The sequence below is a fragment of the Mustelus asterias genome, chromosome 2 (genome assembly GCF_964213995.1).
Source record: "Mustelus asterias chromosome 2, sMusAst1.hap1.1, whole genome shotgun sequence".
NCBI lineage: Eukaryota > Metazoa > Chordata > Chondrichthyes > Carcharhiniformes > Triakidae > Mustelus > Mustelus asterias.
In genome coordinates, this window is record NC_135802.1 from 159894392 (window position 1) to 159908921 (window position 14530).

At 46.0% G+C, this 14530-nt stretch overlaps 1 protein-coding gene across 1 annotated transcript in view; it reads right to left on the reverse strand.

The window, feature by feature from the left end:
• Positions 1 to 14530, reverse strand: part of nek11 (NIMA-related kinase 11) — a 275408-nt gene that overhangs the window by 113536 nt on the left and 147342 nt on the right. Inside the window, exons 10-11 of the mRNA XM_078200740.1 lie at positions 13695 to 13788; positions 1180 to 1309 (exon numbers count right to left, since the gene is read on the reverse strand). Coding sequence (XP_078056866.1) covers positions 1180 to 1309; positions 13695 to 13788 — 224 coding nt within the window. The remainder of the gene's footprint in view (positions 1 to 1179; positions 1310 to 13694; positions 13789 to 14530) is intronic.

Consider the following 14530-nt stretch of genomic DNA (forward strand, 5'->3'; position numbering starts at 1 on the left):
ATTATCCGTAGCACTGCTCTGCCATTATGGCTCATCAATGGCCTTAACTTCACTTTCTTATTGCTTCCCATATCCTTGGATTCCCTGAGAGATCAAAACACTGCCCACCTCAGCCTCAAACATATTGAATGGTGGAGCAACCACAACCCACAGGGGAAGAGAATTTCAAGAATCACACGCCTTTGGGGGAAGAAATATCTCCTTATCTCAGTTCCAAATGAACATTCATTCTCCTCAAACAGTGTCGCCTTGCTCTAGATTCCCCAGCCAGGGGAAACACCTTTCACTACCTTCCCTGTCGAGCCTCATCAGAATATTTTATGGCTGGGATTCTCTGACCTCGTCTGCAGTTGGGATTTTCCAGTCCCGCTGCTGTGCATGGAGATCTAGCTGAGTGCCAAGTTTGTTTATGAGTCACAAGTAAGGCTTACATTAACACTGCAATGAAGTTACTGTGAAATTCCCCTAGTCGCCACAGTCCGGTGCACGTTCGGGTCAATGCACCCTAACCAGCACGTCTTTCAGAATGTGGGAGGAAACCGGAGCACCCGGAGGAAACCCACGCAGACACAGGGAGAATGTGCAAACTCCACACAAACAGTGACATTCTTTAGTCTCTCCACTCTATCCCTGGGAGAAGATTATTCAGCCACTTTTCTATCAACCCCCACAACCCATTCGGTAACTTTCACTACACATAACCCCCACCATTTGGCTTGAGCTTGCAAAATTCTACTAACTGTCCTGGCTTGAGAGAATTCACGCCTCTTTAACCTGTGCTTATCCCTCTCTCCACTCGCACTGTCTGTACCTGTAAAGACTTGATTACCTGTAAAGACTCACATTCCAACCATTATCTTGCAATTGAGACTGTCTATATATACCGTGTTTGTGAACCTACCTGCACTCACCTGATGAAGGAGCAGCGCTCCGAAAGCTTGTGATTCCAAATAAACCTGTTGGACTTTAACCTGGTGTTGTGAGACTTCTCGCTGTGTCCTCCTTTCTTTGCTTTTGGAGCCCTCCCTAAGGCCCAGATCTTAGACAAGTTTTCATCTTTCCACCTTCGCCTCAATGTGCAATTGCCACTCACCACCCTGTGACAGTGCCGCGCGACCCCGGTGTACATGTTAACTGGAACATAATCATTGGAAATGTCAAGAAGCTCGAGTTCCTTACCGTGGTCTGCCGGCTCGGACATGCACAGTCTATCCGAAATCATCCTTCCTTTGGGATCTGGCTTGCCTAGTGCTCGGAAATCTTGAGCACTCACTGGCTGTGTCTGGTTCATACGTGCTTCACCGCACTCCTGATTTAAGATGGACACAAACGCATTTTCAGATAAAAGCAAAGATCGTTTAACTTTAGGTACGAGAACATTCTGAGCTGATGACAGAATAAATTCCAGGAATATTCCCACCATTGACATCGAATATATCTTCATATCTTAATGGAAACATTGGATATAGCATGAGCTTCCAGGAGGTATTAAATTTAAATCATACTATTTATTTTGGGGATCAGTTTACTTTCTCACTTTTGCACTATCCACATTTCGCTCTTTCATTGACAAGTTTTGACAATCAATTAAAATATTTTTTGAAAGTATTTTCATCCGCCTTTTTCCCCTTATTGAGACATTTAGGGCGCGGTCTTACAAAGAAATTCTGAGTTCAAAGTAGCGAGAAAACGGGTGAGAATGGCGTTGGTTTTCTCGGCGAGCCGTGAGCCGCAATCCTACAACACCTAGTGCAAAAAAAGAGCCCGGGTGTGATTCTCATCTTTAAGGTGGTGGTGGGAGGGGGGGGGGGGGGGGGGCGGAGGGCAAAGCCTAAGCTCGCCAGTGAAGCCGGCTGCAGAGCGTTTGGGGCGCCACTGCGCAAGCACCCCGATCTCCCAGTGCACTTTATTGCTGACAAAACAAGGCCGGTAGGATTGTTTGAGGTGAGAAAACGGGCACAAACTCCATTTTCTGCCTCTCACGTCATCTTACCACATCACCTCGCTGAACGACGGACGGGACGAGGTCATAAGATCATTGAATTCTCAGGGGGCTTGACAGGGTAGATACTGAGAGGTTGTTTCCCTTGAGAGAGAGTCTAGGACCAGAGGGCACAATCTCGGAGTAAAGGGATGGCCCTTTAGAACTGAGTTGAGGAGGAATTTCTTCAGCCAGAGTGCTGGTGAATCTGTGGAATACATTGCCACAGAAAGCTGTGGAGACCTTGAGTGTATTTAAGACAGAGATAGATAGATTCTTGATTGTTAAGGGGATCTTATGAGGAAAGATCGGGAGAATAGGGTGAGAAACCTATCACCCAATGATTGAACGGCAGAGCATTTCCCCTTCATAAATCCATGTTGATTTCATTATTTCTCAAGTGTCAAATTAACACATCCTTTGTAATAGATGCTTTTTTAATATTCATTCAAGAAATGTGGGTGTTGCTGGCTGGGTCACCATTTATTGTCCGTCCCTTGAACTGAGTGGTTGGCCAGCCATTTCAGAGGGCATTTAAGAGTCAAAAACATTGCTGTATGTCTGGGGTCAGACCGGGCAAGGATGGCAGATTTCCTTCCCTAAAGGACATCAGTGAACCAGATGGGTTTTTCTGACAATCAACAATGGTTTCATGGTCATCATTAGACTTTTAACTCCAATAATGGGGTTACATTGCTACTTTCCATTATTCAGGACCTATAGATCTATTCCTTTCCAAAATCTATATAATTTTGAACGATAACCACCAATGCATCCATTTTTTCTATAGCCACCTTCTTCAATACACTTGGATGGAGCTCTTCTGATCCAGGGATTTATCAACCTTTAACCAACTAATTTTTAAAGCACCATCTCTTTGTTAATATTAATTTTTTTCAGTTCCTCATTTTGACAAGTCCCTTGGTTCCCTAGTTTTTCTGGAAATGTATATTCACGTTTAGACTGGGGTCAGGCAAGACTGCGTCATCGCACCAACGCTCTTCTTAATCTTCCTTGCTGCAATACTCCATCTCACCTTCAGCAAGCTCCCCGCTGGAGTGGAGCTAAACTACAGAACAAACAGGAATCTGCTCAACCTCCACCGCCCGCAGGCCAGATCCAAGGTCCAGCCCTCCTCTGTCATTGAACCGTAGAGTACAGATGATGCTCGCATCTACGCACATTCAGAGGCTGAGTTCCAAGCCATTGTCAACATCTTCACCAAGGTATACAATAGCATGGGCTTTACACTAAATATCCGTAAAACAAATGTCGGGGGGCACGGTGGCACAGTGGTTAGCACTGCCGCCTTACAGTGCCAGGGACCCGGGTTCAATTCTAGCCTCGGGTGGAGTCTGCATGAACTCTCCGTGTCTACGTGGATTTCCTCCGGATGCTCCGGTTTCCTCCCACAGTCCAAAGATGTGTAGGTTAGGTGGATTGGCCATGCTAAATTGTCCCTTAATGTTGGGGAAAGGATTAGCAGGGTGGGTTACGGGGATAGGGCCTGGGCGGGATTGTTGTCGGTGCAGGCTCGATGGCCTCCTTCTGCACTGTAGGACTGCGATGAAATATTCTTTACCAACCTGCCCCCGCTATACAGCACTGTTTTGGACAACATGGGCCACTGTTCATACCTCGGGAGCATACTGCCAACAAGGCAGACATCAACAATGAGGTTCAACTTCAAGCCTTAAATAAACTTTAAGGACAAAAGAACACCAACTCTGAATAGATAAAGCAAATTAGCACAAAGATAACCATCTAATTTGATCTCTAATTTCAGGTCCTCACTGAACACTCAGAAATACTGCAAGCACTTTGTAATGGCTGAATAAACTTTAATTCTATTACCACAAGGGACTTGTGATTTTTCTTCCTAGTGGTTTGATGCTAGTATCAGTCAATTCTATCTGTGGAAACCACAGCCCAACTGACTTTATCCATTAAGTTTATTTATTTATTAGTCACAAGTAGGCTTACATTAACACTGCAATGAAGTTACTGTGAAAATCCCCTAGTCGCCACACGCCGGCACCTGTTCGGGTACACTGAGGGAGAATTTAGCATGGCCAATGCACCTAACCAGCACGTCTTTCGGACTGTGGGAGGAAACCGGAGCACCTGGAGGAAACCCACACAGACACGGGGAGAACATGCAGACTCCACTCAGACAGTGACCCAAGCTGGGAATTTAACCCGGACCCTGGCGCTGCAAGGCAGCAGTGCTAACCTCTTAGCTAGGCTCAGTGCTCTCCAGATAAGAAGATTGTGGGTTCAAGTTCTACTCCATAGAGTTGAGTCCATAATCTAGGCTGATGCTTCAGTGCAGTACCGAGGGAATGCAGTACTGTCAGAGGCGCTGACATTTTGTTTACAACCTTAAACTGAAAGAGAACTTTTCTGCTCTCTCAGGTGTGACAATATTTTGATGAAGGGCTGGAGGCGCTGAACCTGGAGTCCTGGCCAATATTTATCCCTCAATCAATATCACAAAAACAGATTGGCTGACCATTATCTCATTGCAGTTTGTGGGAGTTTGCTGTGCTCAAATTGGCTGCTGTGTTTCCGACATTACAACACTTCACGGTGTACTTCATTGGCTGTACAGTGCTTTGAGACATCCTAAGGTTGTGAAAGGTGCTCTAGAAATACAACATTCAGCTGACGATTATAGCTTCACAGAGTAAGCCAGTCTAATTCTCTCAAACTGAAGGACCATTATTAGTAAGCAGATAGAAAAAAACAAGATCATGTCAAACTTCCACCAAAAGTTCTTTGAGATGGAAGACGATGGGTTGAATTTTCCAGCTGCTCACGCCAGCGGGATTCTCCAGTCCCGCTGCAGTGAATGGAGATTTGGCTGGACGCTGAATTCTATGTCCTCGCTGGCAGCAGCAGCGGGACGTGAACAGCTGGTAAGATCACGCCCGATATTCAAACACTGAAAGCAAAAACAGAGACAGACTGGGGTAGAAGTGAAGAATTCCAACGGTATATTTTAGCAATCTCAAAATGTTCGATATAGTGACAGTGTCGAAGTATTCACTGGAACAGGAATAAGCCATTCAGCCCCTCAATCCTGTTCCACTATTGAACAAAGCTGATCTGTATTTTATCTCCATCACCTACCTTGTTCTTATTTATTCACTCAGATATGGACTTGAAATGTTAACTGTTTCTCTCTCCACAGGCCTGCTGAGTTTTTCCAGCAGTTTCTATTTTGGATTTCCAGCCCATTGGGTCCACGGCAGCTCTTTACAGGACAATCCAGTCAGCCCCATTTCCCTGTTCTATCCCCGCGGTCCTGCCATTTTATTTCTCTCCAATTTCATTTTGAAACTATCGATCATCTTCACTTCCACCCCCCTCATGGGCTGCCAATTCCAGGTTACTTCTCCCTCACACACCCTCCTGTATCTCTGGCCCAGATCGTAAATCTGTGTCCCCCTTGTACTCACACTAACAGTAGGAGGGAATGAATGAGCTGAGTCTTCCGAGACCATGTAGAACTTCAACAAACACGGCTTTATTCAACATACATGAGGGAGAGCAGAACTCGTGGCTGTAACTACAGCTTGCTTCCGAGATACTCTACTGAGCAGTGGCTCTTACAGATTCTTATACCCCTTTCTTTACATTACAAAGCATTACGTTTACATCAGGTTGTCATATTGTTACTTTGAATTGGTTACAGTTTTGTTTTTGATTACATTGTACGGTTCCATTGTCTTGGGTGCTTTAACTTTGATCACTTTCTGGACATCTCCTCTCTATCTGTTTACAATATCAAAGTGTTGTATTTGTCAAACTGATTTCGATAGGGTGTTAATTGTTCCATCTCCTGGATATTTGATTAAGTTTTCAGAGGCACAATGGTTCCTCTAGACCTTTTGGAGCCTTGATAATTCATATCAATTCTCATGTGGTTGTCACCTTGGAGCGATACCATCTGGGGTGTGACTGTTTTAGTACTGTCTGAGATATAGTTATTTGTATTTTGTCCTGTCTGCCTGCAGCGAGCGTGAATGTTACAGCGCTCGCTATTTAACCCTTTCCATACATGTCTCTCCTGCTGCAGCCCACGCTCCCTGGGTTTTGCCCTACTACACTAACCGATACAGAAGTGATCAAGTTTGCAAATGATAATAATATGGGTGAAGATAAAATTGGTGAACACAGCCATTGTTCAAGATGGTGCCAGAACGAGGCAACTTCTTGTGAGCTGCCCCCAGCATATCCGTTAAGTCAATCTTTTACTCTCGTTCTACGCTTTGAAAACTGTACTCCAACTCTTTTGAACTCTCTAACAAAGCTCTGTGACACTACATTCTGCATTCTCTCCTTTCCTTCTCCCCTATGGACTCTATGTACAGTATGCTTTGTCTGTTTAGCGTGCAAGAAACAATACTTTTCCCTGTATATCAATACATGTGACAATAATATATCAAATCAAATAATAAATCAAATCATTGGCATACGGATGGATTTAAATAAAATTGACAGTTGTTGTGGCAGGGACAGTTCCCTCGTGGACATTACTACTGCAAATGCAAGGGCTGTGCATTCATGAAATGGTGTGGGAGTAACTAAAAAGGGAGGCTTGGAGAGACCCTCTGGCTGTAAGTTGCCTCAGCACTTAACATGCTCGTCATGTGTGCAGCAGCAATTGTAAAACCCAAGTGCTTTGCTATATTTCCAAATCAATAGCAAATTATGGAGAGGCAGTCATGCTAAAACTATATACTCGTCTCGTCAGTAACAAGGATGCTGAAAGGGATCTGGGGATATTATTACAAATGGTATTTTAAGGCAGCAAGTCTCTGTGGGGAAGTGATTAGTGAAACAATTTGTGCTCCTGTGTTTTCCTGTGTTCTCAGGACTGATTGTATCATCAGTTTTATTGCTTTACACGTGGGGGACCCAGACTGAGTGTAACATCCTGGTCAGGCAGAGAGGGGGCGTGCGTGTAACTGAATTGGACTACCATGGGCATTATGGGCTGAAAGAGTTTCTACTCAATAATGCTACAACACTGTTCATCAGTTTCACAGAGAGTTACCGGAAGAGATTGTCAGCCAAATGTTGCACCTCAATCTAAGGAACTCAGCGCATTTCTCCATCCTCCAAGGCATCACAGGTCATCAACGAAAGGAAGACTAAGCAGGCTTAGAGTCTTGGAGAGCACTGCTGCCTCACAGCGCCAGGGACCCGGGTTCGATTCCGGCCTTGGGTCACTGTCGGTGTGAAGTTTGCACATTCTTCCCGTGTCTGCGTGGGTTTCCTCCGGGTGCTCCGGTTTCCTTCCACAGTCCAAAGATGTGTGGGTTAGATTGATTGGCCATGCTAAATTGCCTCTTAGTGCCCTGGGAAGTGTAGGTTAGAGGGATTAGCGGGGTAAATGTGTGGGGTTGTGGGGATAGGGCCTGGGGTGGGATTGTGGTCCGTGCAGACTCGATGGGCTGAATGGCCTCCTTCTGCACTGTAGGGATTCTATGATTCTATGATTCAGTTTTGGGCCCATGTCAAACGTTGTTCTTTCACATGTTGCACAGAGTGTGCCAGGCCCCAGGAACAGACAGACTGTCCCAGACTGGAACAGGACAATTCAGTGTATCGCTCACTTTGGAATAACAATCCTTGCCCTAGAACCCAACTGCGCCACCATTTGCGCCATTTAGTTGTACATACTACCAGATGTCTTCACACATCCCACTGACAGGCATAACGGTCCAAGTATGAATGGTACAAAGTAGCCCAGAGATCCATCAAATCCCAGGCCTTTGGTGGAGGCAGAACGAGTTTTAGAAACACAAAAGATAAAGTGAGCCTGCATATGTCTTTCCAGTAGTCAGATGGGGATCAGGACCCCACATCAATGCTTTGGAGAGGGTGCAAAGAAGGTTTACCAGGACGATGCCTGGTCTGGAGGATTTTAGGTATGAGGAGAGGTTGGAGAAACTCGGATTGTTTTCACTGGAAAGATGAAGGCTGAGGGGGCGATAGAGGTTTATAAAATGATGAGAGGTGTAGATACAGTGGATCGTCAGGGGCTTTTTCCGAGGGTGGAAAGGTCAACTACAACAGGTTTAAGGTGAGAGGGGGTAAGTTTAGGGAAGACGTGCGGGGAAGGTTTTTCACACAGTGCATGGTGGGTACGTTGAACCCACTGCGTATCTTGATAGACACATGAATGGGAGGCGAGCAGAGGGACAGAAACTGCATCTGGGCAATGAATGGGTCCAAATAAGGATTAGGAATCGGCGCAGGCTTAGTGGGCTGAAGGGCTTGTTCCTGTGCTGTATTGTTCTTTATTCTTTTATGTCGGGGGAAAATAGTCACCCGGTCGCGATTTTCCCCCAATTGTGCAACAAATGACTGGAGACCAAGTTCACCGCTCGATTAAGGATGGTAGGCGTGCTCTTGAAGCTAGTGTCTCAGAAAGAGTTCAGCCTGCAGTTCAGGTAAGAGAGAGAAAGAGGGCACCTTAAGACAATATTGACACGTGATACTGCCCAGATAAACCTCGTATTAAGTTGATCTTTCTCTACACCCGAGCTATGACTGTAACACTACATTCTGCACTCTCTCCTTTCCTTCTCTATGAAAGGTATGCTTTGACTGTATGACGCGCAAGAAATAATACTTTTCACTGTATACTAATACATAAAAATCATAGAAACCCTACAGGGAAAGGCCATTCAGCCCTCGAGTCTGCACCAACAACAATCCTACCCAGGCCCTATCCCCGTAACCCCACATATTTACCCCGCTAATTCCTCTAACCTACACACCCCAGGGCACTGAAGGGCAATTTACCCTGGCCAATCCACCTAACCCGCACGCATCTTTGGACTGTGGGAGGAAACCGGAGCATCCGGAGGAAACACACGCAGACACGGGGAGAATGTGCAGACTCCACACAGACAGTGACCCAAGCCGGGGATCGAACCTGGCTCCCTGGAGCTGTGAGGCAGCAGTGCTAACCGCTGTGCCACCATGCCGCCCAATGTGTGACAATAATAAATCAAATCAAACCAAACGGGAAATATTCTGAATGCGTGGACCTAAACAAACCTAGGGCAAATACAAGGTGCAAAAAAAAAGGAACATTTCATACTTCCATGGCTGCCAAATCTCTGTGTGTGTGGTTCCTGTCTGAGGACCAATTCTGGCACGATGTTTAAGAAGAATCTGCAAGAGGTCAAGCTGTCCGTGGGAGATTGTTGAGCTCAAATTGGCTGCCATGTTCACATTACAATCATCATTCTGCTTCAAAAGTGCTTCATTGGCTGTGAAGTGCTTTGTGATGCCCTGCGGTCATGAATATATAAGCCTTTCTTTCTTTCGCTCGAGCGTTTCTCAAACCGCAGGTATATTTTCACCTGGTCCAGTGTGCTTCACAGAATGCAGCCAAACACACTTATCATCCAGTCTGTCTGAGATGATGTGAACATGGTCTCCCTGTTATAGACAACAAACCACGTTCAAATGTTGGGATCACAGCAATCTGTTTTTGTGGAGGAGTTTGATAGAATCCGATCAAATGAAAGCAGATTGATTCACTCTGAGCAACGCAGACAAACAGCAATAGGTGTTATTGAATTCTTCAGAAAATGGTTAATGGAAATCACTTTGCAGGATACATAACTACTCTGATGCAATGATGTGGAACTTCCACTCCAGATTACTCAAAACAAGGAATGTATTGGAGGTGATCCAGGTCCCTCCAGAGCCGCTGTGTGGTAAACCACTGTTAGCTTATTGCCTGTGTGTGTGTGACATGCCTGGACATGCCCCTGTCGGCCCTGCCTGGGACTCCTCCCCCCCTGGTCCAGGTATAAAGGTGACTGCTCCCTACCCCCCTGACTCAGTCTGGACCAGTTCATCGGCATGGGTGTGCTCCAAGTCTTTTGCTAATAAAAGCCTATTTGTTCTTGCATACAAACTAGTCTCTGCTCGATTGATAATGCATCACGCTGGTAGAATTTAATTTCAATTAATAAAATCACAATGCCCCTGGACACATCGACAGTAATGAAGTGGAAATCATAGAATCCCGACAGTGCAGAAGGAGGCCATTCAGCCCATCAAGTCTGCACCGACCACAATCCCACCCAAGCCCTATTCCCATAACCTCATATGTTTGCCCTGTTAATCCCCCTGACACTCGGGTCAGTTTAGCGTGGCCAATCAACCTAATCTGCACATCTTTGGACTGTGGGAGGAAACCGGAGCACCCGGAGGAAACCCACGCAGACACGGGGAGAAGATGCAAACTCCACACAGACAGTGACCCGAGGCCAGAATTGAACCTGGATTCCTGGCTCTGTGAGCAGCAGTGCTAACCACTGGGCCACCGTGCCGCCCTGGTCAAGAGCTTCAAGTTTCTAGGTGTCCAGATCACTAACAGCCTGTCCTGGTCCCTCCACGCCGACGCTGTAGTTAAAAAAGCCCACCAACACCTCTACTTCCTCAGGAGGTTGAGGAAATTCAGCATGTCCGCTACAACTCTCACAAATCTTTACAGATACGCCATTGAAAGCATCCTTACTGGATGTATCACAGTTTGGTATGGCTCCTGCTCCTGCCCAAGACCACAAGAAACTACAAAAGGTTGTGAACGCAGCCCAGTCGATCACACAAATCAGCCTCCCATTCACTGAGTCTATCTACACTTCCTGCTGCCTTGGCAAAGCAGCCAGCATAATTAAGGACCCCACACATCCTGGACATTCTCTCTTCCACCTTCTTCAATCGAGAAAAAGATATAAAAGTCTGAGGTCACATACCAAATGACTCAAGAACAGCTTCTTCCCTGATGTCATCAGACTTTTGAATGGACCTACCTTATATTAAGCTGATCTTTCTCTACACCCTAGCAATGACTGTAACAGTATATTCTGCACCCTCTCCTTTCCTCTCTCCTATGTACTCTATGAATGGTATGTTTTATCTGTATAGCGTGCAAGAAACAATATTTTTCACTATATCCCAATACATGTGACAATAGTAAATCAAATCAAATCAAAATTGAAAGCTAGTCTCAGTAATGGTGACCATGAAACTATCATTGATTGCTGCAAAAACCCAACTGATTCACCCTTTAGGGAAGGGAATCTGCCATCCTTACCTGGCCTGGTCTACTCGTGACTCCAGACCCACAGCAATATGCTTCACTCTTAGATGTCCTATGAAATGGCTGAGCAAGCTACTCAGTATCAAACTGCTCCAGATAAGGCAAAAAGGAACAGAACCAGGTGACGCACCGAGCTTTGATCTGAGCACCAGAAAGGACAACGACACACCCAGCCCTGTCAACCCAACAAAGTCCTTCTTACTAACGTCTGGGGGCCTGTGTCAAAATTGGGAGAACTGTCTCACAGACCAGTCAAGCAACAGCTTGACACAGTTATTAGAATATGAACCCCATGACTGCAAAATGTTATTGACACTTAAGCAATTATTATATTTAAGAGTAAATTAATGTAAACACAGAAAGGAACCATATTAAACAGTGTAAAGGAAAGAAAATGTGATTAGCTCATTTGAAATGTACTACAGCCACTGTAATCTCCTTCTTGCACTGGAAGTTTGATGATCGCAGAATTTAATTGCATGTTGTTGGTCGCAATGTTCTCATATCTCTATTTAAACACCTAGGGGTGGATTTTGGCTCAGATATGGGGATGGAACAGAGAAGGACTGACACCTGCCAATGCGCAGGATCATTTTCAGGTCGACCCTCCCCCTTGTGACTAGAGCAAAGAACAAAGAACAGTGCAGCACGGGAACAGGCCTTTCAGCCCATCAAGCCTGCGCTGTTCACATTGTCCTATCTAGAACAACCGCCTGTATCCCTCTATTCCCCTCCTGTTCAGGTGCCTATCCAGATAAGTCTTAAATGTCACTAACGTGTCTGCCTCAACCACCTCACTTGGCAGTGCATTCCAGACCCCCATAATCCTCTGTGTAAAAAACTTCCCCCGCTACTGAACCTTTCCCCCTTTACCTTGAACTTGTGCCCCTTTGTAATTGTCATTTCTGGCCCGGGAAAAAGCTTCCAACTGTTCACCCTGTCATGCCCCTCATAATTTTATAAACTTCTATCAGGTCACCCCTCAGCCCCTACCTTTCCAGGGAGAACAATCCTAATCTATTCAATCTCTCCTCATAGCTAATACCCTCCATACCAGGCAACATCCTGGTAAACCTTTTCTGTATTCCCTCCAAAGCCACCACTCCTTCTGGTAGTGCGGCGACCAGAATTGGACACAGGATTCCAAATGTGGCCTAACCAACGTTTTATATAACTGTAACATAATTTGCCAATTTTTATACTCGATGCCCCGGCCAATGAAGGCAAGCGTGCCACATGCTTTCTTCACCACCTTTTCCACCTGTGCTGCCACTTTTAAGGATCTGTGGACCTGTACTCCCAGACCTTTCTGTGTGTCTATGCTCCTAATGGTTCTGCCATTTATTTTATAGCTCCCACCTGAATTGGATCTATCAAAAAGCATCATCTCGCATTTATCCGGATTAAATTCCATCTGCCACTTTTCCACTCAATTTTCCAGCCTATCTCATAGAAATCATAGAAACCCTACAGTGCAGAAGGAGGCCATTCGGCCCATCGAGTCTGCACCGACCACAATCCCACCCAGGCCCTACCCCCACATATTTACCCACTAATCTACGCATCTCAGGGGCAATTTTAACCTGGCCAATCAACCTAACCCGCACATCTTTGGACTGTGGGAGGAAACCGGAGCACCCGGAGGAAACCCACGCAAACACGAGGAGAATGTGCAAACTCCACACAGACAGTGACCCGAGCTGGGAATCGAACCCGGGACCCTGGAGCTGTGAAGCAGCAGTGCTAACCACTGTGCTACCGTGCCGCCCCAAATACTGATACTGTTGTATCTATATGTTGTTGTATTCTCTGACAATCGTCATCACTATCCACAACTCCAGCAATCTTAGTATCATCCGCAAACTTGCTGATCAGACCAGTTACGTTTTTTTCCAAGTCATTTTTATATATTACGTACAACAGCAGTCCCAGCTCTGATCCCTGTGGAACACCACTAGTTACAGGCCTCCATTCAGAAAAACACCCTTCCACCGCTACCCTCTGTCTTCTATGGCCATACCAGTTCTGAACCATCTAGCTAGTTCACCCTTGATCCCGTATGATTTAACCTTTTGTTCCAACCTACCATGAGGGCCCACAGGCCACCCTGTGACCGAATCTTGCCTTCACAACAACGGTCCAGCAGCTGTGGCTATTTTCCTTTTTCTGTAAAGCTTTGCTGAGAGAGCACCATGAGATGGAGGTGGCCCCTGAAATGGAGGATCCTCTCAAGATACAGGCACCCCTCGAGATGGAGGTGCCCTCTCTCTCCATTACCTGAAATGTAAGGCTGCAGTGTGCAGTGTTCCTTCAGTGTTGGACTCCTATTGGTCCTCTATCCATGAGAACCTGCTGTTTGTCCACTAATTAGTCAGGAGCAGTAACCAACAATAATTTTCCCGGTTGACCAAATGTCGGGTTGGGGCCTGCATTTGACCCTGAGATCAATGTCGCCATCCACAATGGACATTCCTGTCCACTGTAAGGAAGTGGGGGAGTAGTGGACGAGGTTACACTAGTTTCCTCTCCTAGTACAGCAGCTCTTTAATAATTGAGAATCTCAGAGGGACTTACATGCAGGACATCAACACTAACTTGCTGAAAGTGCCGAAACCTCAGTTTCTCCATGCGTTGTTGATTCTCCTGATATTTCTCCTCAGCGAGTTGCCTGTTGGAAGGAGACGGGGAAAGTCAGTTTATGACATTGCTCAATGTAATCAGTGGAAAACAATACGATTTGCGTAATTAACTGACATTAGGTCATCCAAAACTCTGCTGCCAGTGTCCTCGCTGGCACTAGATCTCATTCACCCATCACCCTCGCTGATACCAGGTCTCATTCACCCTCGCTGGCACCAGGTCTCATTCACCCATCACCCTCACTGACCTCCACTGACTCCAGGTTAAGCAACACAGTGGTTAGCACTGCTGCCTCACAGCGCCAGGGATCCGGGTTCGATTCCCGGCTTGGGTCACTATCTGTGTGGAGTTTGCACGTTCTCCCCGTGTCTGCGTGGGTTTCCTCCAAGTGCTCCAGTTTCCTCCCACAGTCCAAAAGGTGTGCAGGTTAGGAGCATTGGCCATGCTAAATTCTCCCTCAGTGTACCCGAACAGGTGCCGGAGTGTGGCGACTAGGGGATTTTCACAGTAACTCATTGCAGTGTTAATGTAAGACTACTTGTGACTAATAAATAAACCTTACTTTACTTTACATCTTAACTTTAAAATTCTCGCCCTGGCTTTCAAATCCCTCCATGGTCTTGCCCCTCCCCCTCCTTCCCTATCTCTGTAATCTTCTCCAGCCTCAACCCTCCAAGATCTGCACTCATCCAATCCTGAGTATTTTGGATTTTAACTGCCCGGTCATTGGTGGCCATGCCTTCAGCTGCCTGGGCTCCAAGTTCTGGAAT